General features: G+C 33.4%; 2 protein-coding genes across 6 annotated transcripts in view; one reads left to right on the top strand and one right to left on the bottom strand.

Moving 5' to 3' along the window:
• The window catches only part of LOC132698592 (calcium/calmodulin-dependent protein kinase type II alpha chain), a 302,130-nt gene that overhangs the window by 182,982 nt on the left and 104,816 nt on the right, over window positions 1–14,332 (top strand). For all 5 annotated transcript variants that reach the window (XM_060664775.1, XM_060664774.1, XM_060664777.1 and 2 more), the window contains exon 5: window positions 8,515–8,653. In XM_060664775.1, the coding sequence (XP_060520758.1) occupies window positions 8,515–8,653 (139 nt within the window). The remainder of the gene's footprint in view (window positions 1–8,514; window positions 8,654–14,332) is intronic.
• LOC132698435 (uncharacterized) lies at window positions 2,749–7,132 on the bottom strand. Its single transcript, XM_060664484.1, has 2 exons — window positions 6,901–7,132; window positions 2,749–3,554 (listed from the first exon to the last, which is right to left on the bottom strand). Exons 1-2 carry the CDS (start codon window positions 7,014–7,016, stop codon window positions 2,780–2,782), a joined length of 891 nt encoding a protein of 296 aa, XP_060520467.1. The 5' UTR covers window positions 7,017–7,132; the 3' UTR covers window positions 2,749–2,779.

The raw sequence follows: 14,332 nt of genomic DNA, 5'->3' as shown, positions 1-14,332 counted from the left end.
TCCTAATGTGGGTGGAGATCGCAACAAGCCAAAGAGCACTCGGACTCATCAAATTAGACATCTTTTTGATTAGAAGTTGATGGAAGGTGGTCATTTGGAAAACAAGCGATTAGCCTATGGTTGTAGTGCTCTGATCATGATGTTTATGATGTATTTCGGTTTCGTCATTTCAGGCTTCGTAGTGTAGATACCACTTGCTTTTGCTCTGTGTACATATCTTCGTCAAAACATTTGCCGCAACCCAAATATTTACTTTTTCTTCTTGTTTTAATTGAATTTGATACTACTACTTTAACAAAAATGAAGAGTTATATGGTTATTCATTTGCAGCAACACATTGTGCTTCAATAAAACACTGTTTCTAACCAAAAACGTTACGACGTCTTTCCGTGAGAAATTAAGATCAAATTTTGAAAAAATGAAATACCCTCAATTTAATTTAATTTTTACCTTATAATTATCGTCTCGATCCCACACCAGTGGTAATATAAATTTACGTCTGAAGTTTGTACTCCTCTTATTCCAGTCATTAATGCAAAACCGTCAAATCATTCAATCATTCATCTTGGAATACAGTTGTGCACATATGCATCAGTTAATTCTTCATCTGTGCTGTGATTCTGTTTACATTTTTGGTTTAACCTAGAAATTTTTGTTTCATTCCTTTGTATATGTGTTTTTGAAAATAACTTCAAACCTACAGATGACAGCTATATGTCTGGCGGCAATAACTTTGCGTATAAATTCTGTGTAATTTAATTATAGCACAGTTTCCTGAACTTTGGAAACATCTTGCTAATTTTGTAATTTTTTGTCAATTTTACAGTGTTTATTATTCTTTGCCAAAATTCATCACCATAATAGGCTAACAGCTCATGAATTTAATCACTGAGGGAGATTTCTGTTCTCATTTCTCCGTCCTTGGCATCCAACGCGTCCAAACTGTGATAACGCCATTATGCAAGATTGTATGAACTTGTCATGTAAAGTGACTTCGTTGTCCCCTTTAAGTAGGTCTTCTATATAATGTTCCTTTCATTTAACGATTTGCTTGGTTGCTTATGTTAATCCTCTCTTAGTTATGTGTTTTCGGTTTCAAAAACGACTGGTCCACCGGTAAACTGTAATTTTGGATTCTGAAGGCTCACCAGTTACTGAATATTTTCTGATGTTTTCCCACATTCTTTTCACAAAAAGAGAATTATTTTACGTTGAGAAATCGCTGTGCATTCCACGATTACAAAAACGAGTCTATGTCAGTTGAACACTTAGATCAGATGCAACAATGTTGCATTCTAGTCGGTACAATTTATGATGGCATTCATATTGCTTCCACTTATACTTCAATAGATATTGTTGATCAATGCAAGAGACAGCATCAGTTGAACTTAGCATTTATTAATTTAAATAGTACGCCCATACTCAAAGACGTATTTTATTGGAAAAATAGATCAGGGTGTTCCTTGATGATGACTATGTGCGAATATTAAAGTCTACATAAAATCTACATAACAAATTATGATAATTATAAATAATAAAAATTAAAATAATACCAAAAATATATGTCGTACCCTATAAAATATAATTTGCCAAGGGTAAATATACAAGTAAACCATATTTAGTTTGTATTTTCGATGAAATATCTTCATCATTAGAGCCAAAATTGGAACTGCTACTATCAGAAAATGAGCTTTCGTCTACATTAATAACAATTGGTGGAACCGCTATATCAAGTATCTTTTTCCCATTATTCTTTTACTATATTTTTCGTATGTGTTATACAACTGATTCAATTTTCTTTGTTAACTGTCTGGACTACTGCCTTCGAAACAGATACTGTTGCAGTATCATCGTGCCTTGCCTCGCTTACAATATTTTTATTTCAAAAATATTTTAGCACTGAGCCCACACAAATTCGATGGCATTAAATATACAGTGGTAAAGAGGCAATCTTAAAACTTGATGTTCGATTTCGGCAATTATTTCGTCTGTAGCATACAGTAAGTTTGTTTTGTTATTGACAATTTTTAGACCATTTTCGGTTTAATTAATCCGCTTACTGGGCAGCCAATCTATAATTTCTTCTTTTCTTGTCGATGTATTTGGTACACTTTCACTTAGTCTACAATGATATCGTGCATTATCCATAATAATTCAAAGAGTTTCGACAGCAGTTTTTCAGTAATGCGTAAAACACATCGCAGGTGAAAGTGAATAGTGAAAGCAGATAAAATACTAAGGCCCTTTTCCCTCTTGGTGATGACATGCCATCGCCATCGTATCGACTCTAGATGGTTGCATAAATATGTAAAATCTTTGTCTGGCGCCATTAACATTGCCTATACGTCCTGTGCAATTTAAGTATTGCGCAATTTTCAGAGCTAGCCGAAAACGGTTGAGAGATCTTCCGACATTCACTAGATATATAGAGTCCCTTATGAAGGAATTTAGGAAGTAATGGAAAAAATATTGAGAAGGTTCATTGATCGTGCGCTTACGCGAGATTTAAAACCGCGTTTTTAACCAACGACTTTGCTGAGTGGGCTGGGGGGACCAACGTGAGTCATCAACGAATTGTCAATAAGTTCAGGTGCGGCATTTTACGGGAGTATTTTCTTAAAATGTACATAGATCTCGTTAAATCTTTGTACAAAACGAGTTAAAAGTGTGGAAATAGCTGTTTAGAAATAAAATGGTGCAAAGTGCAGGTTACTAGGTTAAATGTAATAACTCAAACAAGTTGTTGAATTCACTTTATCGTTTACCGTGCGACAAAGTTTCAATGGACGGTTACCCTTAAATTTAACGGAGCGCCCTCCTTTAAAATGAACTTAAGCGATGACCGGGTGACCAGAAGCGCCCTCAGTTCCTTCGCTGCTCGCGAAAAATCGCCATTACCGAAATTCGTCACTGCACAGTACGTGGACAAACACACTGAATCGTCCTTCGAACTCAGCTCCATCGAGCACTTGTAACTCCCTTCCGAATTGGTCAAAAGCCAGAAAAAACAATAGGCCACGTTCGATTTCCTCTCGACGGACCCGCTGGCCATCAACCAAAACGTGTCGACCGGCACGTTTTGACAGAACTTGCTGCACGCGCGTCTCACGCTCTCCGAGCTGCCCGACTTGACGAAATCGACCCGATTCATTTGATAGACGGTGATCATTGTGAGACAGAAATGGAGACCGTGCTCGACGAGCGATATATCAAGCGGTACACACAATTCTTTGTCCCTCTCGACGGAGCAAATCCCCACGTCGGAGTGTTCCGACTTGAAATGATTGACGAAATGGGCCACGGCAACAGTTTTCCGACACGATTTATGGGGACATTTGAGGGGTCCCCGCGAGTAAACGGACAAATGAAATCTCGGTTTCGGTACGCTCATCGCTTTTTTACGGCCGTCCCTTTTCTGATCCGACTGATGCGCGTAAAATTGTTCTTTGGTCATTCCGATTAAGCTTTCGAATGTTTTATCTTCGTCGCCGTGGCCGTCTCCATGCCATCCACCCGCTTGATTGCCCAAGGTGGGCGTTTCATTGGCGCTGTACCTACAGAAATTTATTTATTTATTTGTTATATTACACTCAATATGTGAAATACAAACATGGTTATCCCATATAATTTTTAGGTGCCCAAATATTGGCTCCTCTGTACATTTTATAGCAAAGTTATAATAATAAAACTTTTTGAAGGGGTATGGTTAACTCGTGTGCCGTGTTTGAATAAATTTTAATAAGCCAATCTTCAGTTATTGAATAAATATGATGGCAGAATTAGAAAATTTTTATAGTTTAGGTAATAAATCAAACACCAGTAAAACACATTTTAACAATGACAACACGAAAATTCCTGGCAGTAACAATATTTGTATTTGCGCGCTCTTCAATTAAGGCCAAATATGTGTTCAATTGAAAAAAAAGTAACCATAATTAAGTGGTATTATGCAGTAACCAGTCTTATAGCAGTGTCTGAAATATTTCAACAATTGAGCGTATTATTACCCAACTCAAGTTCAAAAGCACTGTAATAAACAAATGTTCAACTGAAAATGTCGATAATAAAACACAAGAAAGAGACAATAGAGATTTGAGACAGGTTACTGCATGTGGAGGAAAACATTATGATTAGTATGAGGATTCTTGGACAAACTGTAAATAAACAATCAAACCACAGTGTTGCGCATTAAAAAAACACAAATATTTTTCCTACAAATACGAAAAGCACCAAGAGCTCCGGGAAGACGATGAAGACGAAGAGTAACATTTTGTTTTGAAATGACGGAAACAGCAAATAATGGTCGGGATTTTTAAAAAAATACCTGTGTAACTGATGAATGTACATTCACACTCAACAACGAACCAAATGTTCAAAACTGGCGGCATTGAGGCCAAGACCAAGAATATCATTTTGTTCATACTCGAAGCCAATATCCTCAAAAAATAAACTTTGTAATGGGAATTTGCGGACATTATATTATTGGGCCATTTGTTATGAACTATAACCTCGCAACAAAAATCAAATTGTACCGGCACTAGAAGAAGTTGCTCGAGAAACTACGGAGATCTGGTATCGAATGGATGGTTGTCACCTGACCTGCAGCCGAACGACTTCTTTCTGTTGGGTCTTATCTATAAAAATGTTAAATTTGAAAATGTTAACCAGTTACAAAACGTTTGCAATGTTCACAATATCAACTAAGCAATGTAAGAAATGAATTTTATGATGGCTTAGGATATTCTTTAACTGTTAATGGAGGATTGTTTGAACACTTACTTACAAAGTAATGTTTATTTTTGGTAAAGTTTCTTTTTCAATTTTTTGTAACGGTATTTCTATGTTAATTATTAATTATTTTAAACAAAAGACTTGATGGTCAAATTTCCTTGAAGCTTCCTTGTTTCTAGAATCGTCCTTTAAATGAAATTCATTCCAAGAACGCTTTAATGACCAAGGAGGTCTTAAGACCCGAGTATGAGTATGATCCTAAGAAAAACATAATGATATACTTACATACTTAGTTTGTTTCGAATGTATGAAACCAAATGTGCAGCCTTTATGTGATTGTCCAGCTTGACGTCGTCGAGTTTTGGAAATAGCGTCATGGAAAATATTCGCTGATGATCGTTGTATTGACCATTCAATTCTACCATCACATTTAAATCAATAACTGAAGATTGACTTATTAAGATTTATTCAAGCTCGGCACGTGAGTTAATCATACCGGTCCCTTCAAAAAGTTATAATACAACTTTGCTATAAAATGTATAGGGGAGCCAATATTCGGGTACCTAAAAATTTACATGGGATTTCCTATGCTCCGTTGGGCAATGCATCACATAACAAACGGTACATGTAACAAAAATGTATATCGACAAGACATATTTTAAATTTTGGTGAACGTTCCGCACTTCATCAGGATTTTCTCGGTAGACTTGAAGGGGTAGACAGACACAATGTGTGATATGGTTTGACCTGCAGTCCCGCAAACGCATTGTGGTGCTTTGTTCTATCCAATCTATATCCAATAACCAATTTCATAGGCAAAACTGAGTCTCAAAATTCAATTTGAAAAAGATTCTAGTTCAGCCCCCAAGGTAAGCTGTATGCATATAAGGTCAAATTAATGTTGACCATTACACTAAAGTTCTAAATCCTCTACAAAAAGCAGACTGCACGAGAAGGAAAGAAAGAGACAGAAAAGGACTCACTCGTGCGATGTCCACTTAATAAAAACTGTATATAAAAAAGGTCACTCATATAATATTAAATTAAAAAAAACTGTTTATATTGGTTTTTAAAACCGCCCACTAATAATGTTTTTAAATTGTGAGGAATATTATTAAACAATAAAGAAATATTATTATATTATTTGATATATTGTTATATTATTATGTTATTTAATATATTTCATAGTAGACTGTGCTATGCGGTGGAAGAGATATGTACCAGCGAAATCTTAAATTGTACACATCATCAATTTGTTAGATACGATTGCCGATGCGTAATAACAACACCGTTCTACAAAATTAAACTTTGACAGATGTTTTTATTTTGAAAACTGATTTTATAGAATTTTTTTGTTAAGAAAAAAAAACATATTTCACCAATATGGCAGTCAGTCACAGAGTAGAGTGCGAACCAATTTTAGTTAAGCTCTGAAAAAGCTAACAGGATGATTGGCAAAAGGTCAGCAATTTACATTCACAGGCGGAATCCAGACGTCTTGTAAAGAGCAATACAGCGTGTGTGAAAGTTTCTTTGAAAAGTTAAGTACCCACCCCACTTATATGGGCACAAGTGGATTTGTATCAAGACACAACAGTAATAGTTCAAAAATAATGGACCTTAAGCTACCAAGTTTCATCATGTTTAATGTTTAAGTGCACATACCTTATACTGTTTACATAATGCCTAATTTTTGTTGTGTTAATTTAAATTTTTCTCCTTTTTGTAGAGGATTGTATTTTTTGTTTGTTTATTAAACAGTTAATTAGTCATTGAGCTATCAAAATTTATAAACGAAGCTAAAAATGAGGCTAAGAACTGGCAACAATTTCCTTCCTTTGACAAAATTATTCCAAGGTTGTACAAGAAAACGGTTTCACCTTCGTTAGAGCTAAACTTTTGATTTTTGCTTGTATTGATTGATTGATTGATTGATTACGTATATTAACAAAGGTTTGCGACATCTTTCTGTGATTTTTTTAGACTTCGACGCAATTGTAGAACCGAGTTCCTACCGTTTTAGTTTTTTCAGATATTGCCACAATTCAGATTACCAAAAACACGCTTTTAAAATGGGTACGGACTATACCCAGCATAAAGCAGATTATGTGTTCGAGTTATTTGACTGGCAACCGTAATTTCTAAGAAATGTTCGTTTAAAAATCGTACCTGGCGGGTCTTCCTATGCCCGGCCTGTGACACTGTCGATGCGCCTGAGGAGAGTGATGTGAAGGAAACTTGTCCAAATGTTGACCGCACATCAGGCACTCAGTCGGAGTTTCCATTGCGATTTCCTAATTACATGATTTCTCTGACGAAATACCAAAATTTTGGCAGATGATCGGAGGTGGTATACATAGAATAATGACTTGAAATTTGTGCGAAAGGCTCGTAATGTCAGGTATTTTTTGACTTTTATTGTCAAAATTTGTTTTATTTAGTTAATGTGTTTTCAAATTCTTTCCCAACTTTACGTTTACATACAAAATTGATGGTTGTCCCCAAACACTTGTCAGGAGTAATTTGACGTTTTACATTCATCATTTTATCCGATTTATTTCATATTATTGCCTCATCCCTTTACCATATTACATTTTACATCGAAAGAAAAATGACATTTATGAAGTAGTCAGACAGTAATGAAATGTGACAGACTAGGTAAATACTGGTCTCGCGCACTTTTGTTACTCTAGAAAGAGAAATCTAGAATTTTATGTCTTTTATATGATTATTTATTATCAATAAAGTTTAATAGTTCCTTTATGTCCAACAAATCATTTAGCTCTGAGTTTCCCTCTGTGTGCGTGTGTGTTTCAATTGTTTGTCAGTTTTTCTATACATACATGGTGTCCCAATGGTGTTTCGGCTGTTGATATCTGTAAACGTGTAACTCATAATTATTTTCATTTATATGATATGGCTAAACGTACTAGTTTTTTTATTAACTATGCAAAAGATATATGAATTTCAAAGCAAGGTGGCTCAAATATTGGATAGAAACGAAGAAATTTGGAAACATGATATATATTTTTAATGGAATGCCATTTCGTTCAATATGATATTCCTTTATTCGGTTCAAAAGTTGGTTGGTTCGTTACAACGTAAAGATGGCCGTGATAATCCAAAAGTGTCACATTGGATGTGTGCCTTGATAGCTATAAAGATGGAATTTTCCACATTAAATTTGAATAATACGATCTATGTTCTTAATGTGCGTTGAAAAAAGTGGTAGTTATATTGAACTACTAATCTTTGTTTAATTCAGGAATTATTGCGCAGAAATGGTCAAACCACCCTATTTAACACTATTTGCCAGGTAAAATATATTCTATTCCGTTCAAACCAAAAAATAAATATTCCATCTTAAGAAATTGAGGTATGAAGTTTTTAAATTTCTCTCAAATATTTGAGACAATATATATATATATATATATATATATATATATATATATATATATATATATATATATATATATATATATATATATATATATATATATATATATATATAGCGCTGACCGTATTAACTTAAGCAGTTGAATCGTGATTTCAGCAAAATGAATATGAAGAAATCTATTGGACGTTTCATACGAAAGATCATAACTTTATTAACACATAATTTGTAGTACATCATGTGTTGTTCGTCTGATGCACCTGTTTCTAATCTAACTTTTTTTCTATTGCGGTTTAACGCGGTATAATTATAAAATACGAATTTGCAAGAAATTGTAAAGGAACATTTTTTTATACTTGTTTAAAGTAATGTTTCGTTTAACTTTTCAGGGTAACCGGTGGTGAATTGTTCGAAGATATTGTAGCGAGAGAATTTTATTCGGAAGCAGATGCATCGCACTGTATACAACAGATTCTAGAGTCCGTAAATCACTGTCATCAAAACGGCGTAGTACATAGAGATCTCAAGGTAAATAATGTATATTTATTGATTATTGAACTGCAACTAAAGAAAATGCTGTCTACTTATACAATAACGACAACCTTTTTTAGTTTGAACAGCTAGTTTGCAAGATTTATTTAAAAGGCTACTACGCTAATACGGTAATATGTTTCTTGAATAATCAAGGATATTGTTGTTAGTATATAATTTGGCGCTAATTGTAATTTGTAAATTGTAAAAAAAAATCCACCTGAACGTAGGTCTATTAATGTTTATATATTATATATTATCTAAAAATATACTTTGCCCGATTTTGTTTAAATTTGGTAATGTCATTTATTAATAAAAAGGGATAATTCGGGTTTACCTATATTAACATTGTGTTGCCAGTTGCGCCCCGGGAATCTTGGGGAATAATATTGTCATAGAGATGTGCAAGCTACTGTGTCATTTTCAATTTTTTCTGTGTACTACTTTTTGACTCTGCGTTGACCAGTTTTATAAACATTAATTTTTTGCACTGTTTGACTCAAAACAGCTTTAAAGATAAATAATAATAATGATAATAATAATAATAATAATTATTATTATTATTATGAATTTAGTTACCACTTGACTATTTGCTTAAGCAAATTTACATTAACAAACTATGAACTTCGCAAATACCCCGTGTATCTCTTCTTGAATACTCTTAGGCAAGACTCGTTTTTAATATTATCCGGCACTTCATTAAAACTGCTAACACCATCTCAGAATACAGTTTTCTGTTGTAGTTTTTGCTATTGAAACGTGTTGCTTGGAACTTATACTCTTAAAAATTTTAACATTTTCCCAACATTAACATTAAACTTGCTCTTTTAATGAACTGTCCGACATTTAGCCCATTTAGCTAGTCTAGCAGACTTTTTATATGAGCATATCTATCACAGTTCAGTATGATTCTCATGACCCTATTTTGTTGTAACTGTAAGTGAAAAATGCTGCTTGGAACTTATATTATACTCATAAAAATTTTACCATTTTTCCAACCATAATTTGAGATAGCCTGGTTGGTGATCGAGCGCAATTCCAGAAACCAACATTAAACTTGCTCTTTTAATGAACTGTCCGACATTTAGCCCATTTAGCTGGTCGAACATAATCTTTATATGAGTATATCTATCAGAGTTCAGTATGATTCTCATAACACTATTTTGTTGTATCAGTAACTTATTTAAATCTTCTTTTGTACAAAATATAAGCAATGAACAAACATACGAAAAATAAGGCAAATTTATACTATTATGCACTGATATCTTAGTCCACTGTCATAAAAACCGGGATACACGATTAAAAAACCCTATTTTCTTACCAATCTTTTTGCATACATATTCAACATGAATACTAAAACATATTTGTGGATCTAAGAACACTCCTAAATATTTAATTTCGGAAACAAACTCAATTTTAATACTCTGTAGAATTTTTGACAGTTAACTGTAGAACCTATAACCATGGTTTGGAGCTATTTAATTTCACTTTATTTTGGCACATCCATTCACATAAATACTGAATTTCGGTATTCAGTTTGGTAGCTATCTCTTTGCAATCGTTTCCAGAGACTGAGATAAGCGTGTCATCGACAAATAAGTTAACAAATGAGTTTTTTTAAGGATCTTCGAACATATTTAACAATTAAATTAAAATTAATCTAAGAAAGAACGAGAAAGAGATCATGAATTTTTCACATGTACATTTTTTCTGTCTAGACGCGAGAGCAGGACCCTCTATGGAAAGGAAAATAGATGCATTCAAAATGTATCTGTACTGTACGTTACGTATATCATGGGTTCAACACGAATGAAGAAGTCCTTAGTCGCAAGCGAAAACAAAAAGAAAGCCCGCGTACAATCAAGGATCAGTCTAATAGCCGTTATTGTAATGAACAATTATTGCACCTGTATTAACTCCGATTCTATACCAGTTTCTGAGGCCGTCACCGACCATCATCTTGTGTATGCAGTATTAAATTGTCCTTAACGAAAAGCTATTTGTTAATAATATTTTGAGTCTGCTTAATAAACATGCTCCCCTGTAATACAAAAAACAGAAACAAAAAAGCCGTATGTGTTGGATAACTGACGTTTGCAAGACAAAGTATAAAACACAAACTTGACAACTAGAACACAACCTCATTTTCAGTACTATAGACAATTCAGAAACTATACAAAATATGGCATAATGCTTTTTTTAATCACTGTTCATCTTCACTTGATTAAAAACAAAACCAAAAAATGGCCAGAAAATCTGTTAAATACGCTCCCCAATATTTGGGAAAATTCTATAATTAAGCCATCGGCCAAAGTTTCAGATCCAAAGGGATATCAGATTAATTAGTATTTTCCCTACGCCTTCCAAAGTGGTTGAAAAACATATGCTTAATGAAATTTACCATTTTGTAACTTCAAACAGCATAATTCCCAGTTATCAATCTGGATTTCATTGAAGTTATAGTACATACTCAGTGTTGGTAAACAATTTAAATAAAATCAAGCGTAACCGCGATAAAAATTAAAATACAGTTCTCGCCCTCTTGAACATTAGCAAAGCGCTTGATACTATTAGCCATCCTTTATTGCTAGCCAAGCTTCGCTATTTAGGATTTTCATCTAGTGCAATCAAGCTTTTTGAAAATTACGATAGAGTGTCCGCGGTTATACCGCACGGTTCTATTGTAGGCCGCTTATTATTTTCGGGTAAATGCACTTCGTTATCTCAATTGCAGCAATGCGCTGACGACTCTCAACTACCCATGTCATTCACATATTTCAATATTTTCAAAATCATTTTAAGTTCACTAAGACCATTTAAAAAAAAAATTCAAGATATGGTTAATACTGGTTAATGAAGCAACGAATTTGGGCGTAATCTTTGATACCAGATTATCGTTTGAAATGCATTTCGGAAAAAGTTTTAAATTACCTATATGCGCTTAACAAAATTAAACTTTTTTAAATAACACTTGCCATCTACACTAAAGATTCGGTTTTGTGATATTCTGCTATTATCGTTGGTTGATTACGGTGACATTATCTATGGAGACTTTTGCAATTCTATTTTGTAAGGGTTTTTGTAACGTGCACATTAGTTCGTATTATACATAATATAACCTATTAGAAACACGGTCATATTTGAATTTTGTTATAATGAGATTATGACAACTTGGTTCAGTGGCGTATCTATACGAATGGACAAAATAAAACGCATCAAATATATGGGAGAAAACAAATATCAATTAGATCATAGGTTAGAAAAAGTCTACTTTCCCATAAAAACATGAATAAAAGTCACCTTTCCAAACTTTCAGTTTTTATTGAATCATGGTAATCTTCCGATTTGCAATCCGATTTAAACATAAGACTACATACTCCAAAAAGCCATGTGAGAAATATTCTACTGCGATATGTTATCCTATAAGGGAGAAAAAGTAATTCTTAAAATGAATGAAGTTTCTTAATCCAAAAACCACGAAAAAGTTTTATATATTTTCGACTTTGCACACAACGAAGCAGTGCCACAAATCATATTATTTAGGAAAAGGAATATATTAAAATTTGTTCCAGAGCTGCTGCGTACATAAAGGTTAAAAGTGGTTTTGAATTTTTTTCTCTAGTTTTGGTTAGTTTAAAAAAAAACTTGTTGCTCTTTTCTTTTTTCTTTTTTGACTCGGCTTTTGACACGGATTTCAAAACTGGCAAACAAAATTTCTGTGTCAATTTACAACTAGATAAAGATCGTGCTATGACGTAACTGCACAATTACTTTAGTACGTGGAATGCCATACCTAATCATATCAAATTATAAAAAAATAGAACTTTCGTAAGAAATATAAAAAATATCTTTAACTGGAACATAGTGTTATCCCGCAAATGCAGTTTTCTTTTTCCTTTTTACTATACTTTTCTGAGGTTTCATTTGGAGCAATCGAGGTTCTGTATCTATTCCCTTTCTGTCTGTCGTTACGTTATATTTAGTTGTATCTAATTTTTTTAGTCATAGTTTATAAAAATATTTTTCATATACGTTGAATATATAATCCTTCGTTGAATACGTTAATGATCGCTGCGTAGTCTCACTTTTACCCACCAAGTGTAATGCGTATTTTTTGAATACCAGGTGATGCATTGCCGAACGGTTCAGTTATTGAATTAGATATGATGGCAAAATTGCGAAAGATCAATACAACAAACACCAGCGAATATTTTCCATGATGCTATTTCTAAAACTTGACTGGACAATGATAAACCAAATAAAGGTTGGTTTACAATAAAAACATGCACATTTGATTTCACACATTTAGAATAAACTTAGTATGTGAGTATATGATTATTATCACACTCAATCAATTTCATTTATTTAAAGGACGGTTGAAGCATCAAGGAACGACTATAAATTTGACCCTCAGATCTTTTATTTACAATAATTAATAATTATAATAAAATTGCGGCTGCAAAACATTGCTAAAAAGAAACATTATTTAAAATAAACATTATTTTATGTTATTATTATGTTATGTTATGTTATATGTTCAAATAACCCTCCATTCACAGTTAAACAATATCCCAAGCAACCATAAAATTCATTTCTACCACTGCTTAGTTGATATTGGGAAATCCTCTAATATTCTAAAGAAATAGTGTTTTGTATAACTGGTGAAGATTTTCAAATTAAACATTTTTATAGATAAGAATTTTCAAATGACCGCACAGAAAGAAGAAATCGTTCGGAAAGAAGTCGGGTGACCTGGGCCAATAATATTCCCGTTAAAAGTATTCCCCAAATACTTCTTAACCAAGCGAGAATTGTGGGCGGGACAACTATCAATCTGGTACCAGATATCCAGATCTCTTGATCTCCTGACCTTCGCAAACAGCGGGTCCAGATTAATTTAATTTAATTTAATTTTAATTTAATAAGTCCAAGAATTCATTTCAGACACTGCTTTAAGACTGTTTCCTGCGTAGGGATAATATTCCTTTAATTGAATAAAGCATATATAGCTTTAACTAAATCGCGTTTAATAATGTAGAACAATCACAACTAAAAATATTGTTACTGTCACGAATTTGACGATTGGCGTATTAAAATTTGTTCAAACTTGGCACATGAGTTAATCATACTAGTAGCCGCTTCAAAAAGTCATTTTACAACTTTGCTATTAACTTTATAGGGGCGCCAACATTCGAGCACCTAAAAACTTACGTGGGAGTTTCTATGTCCCGTTCAGTAAAGCCTCATGCATGAAAAGTGTGAAATTCTGTGACCTAATTATGCAAGGAAAAATTCACGAAAAAAAATTCATCGGTACACCAAACTGTAGTTTACTTGCCCTCCGCCAGATATTGTTTGCATAGCTGTGTCATTAGCCATTTGGATTGCCAACCTTCGAAAGGAAAAAAATCTGGGACCAACGTTTTTTGATTTTTTAATACACCTTGTATAAATTAATATTAAATTAAAAAATTAAATATAATCTGGCAAAGCAATGGTCCTCTTTTTAAACAAAAATTGATAGTTATGGAGTTTACTCAAATTGTCGGTAAAAGGGTGTTTTGGCTGCAGACTAGATATTATTTTTAACGAGCTACTTAAAATTTAAACCCGAATTTGGTTGAATTCGAGCTAACGAATTTCCTCTAACCGCTTTTTGTTCCGCGCAAAACGGAC

The sequence above is a fragment of the Cylas formicarius genome, unplaced genomic scaffold (genome assembly GCF_029955315.1).
Source record: "Cylas formicarius isolate icCylForm1 unplaced genomic scaffold, icCylForm1.1 PGA_scaffold_2__14_contigs__length_35257938, whole genome shotgun sequence".
NCBI classification, from domain to species: domain Eukaryota; kingdom Metazoa; phylum Arthropoda; class Insecta; order Coleoptera; family Brentidae; genus Cylas; species Cylas formicarius.
This window is presented reverse-complemented; position numbering and strand designations above follow the sequence as displayed.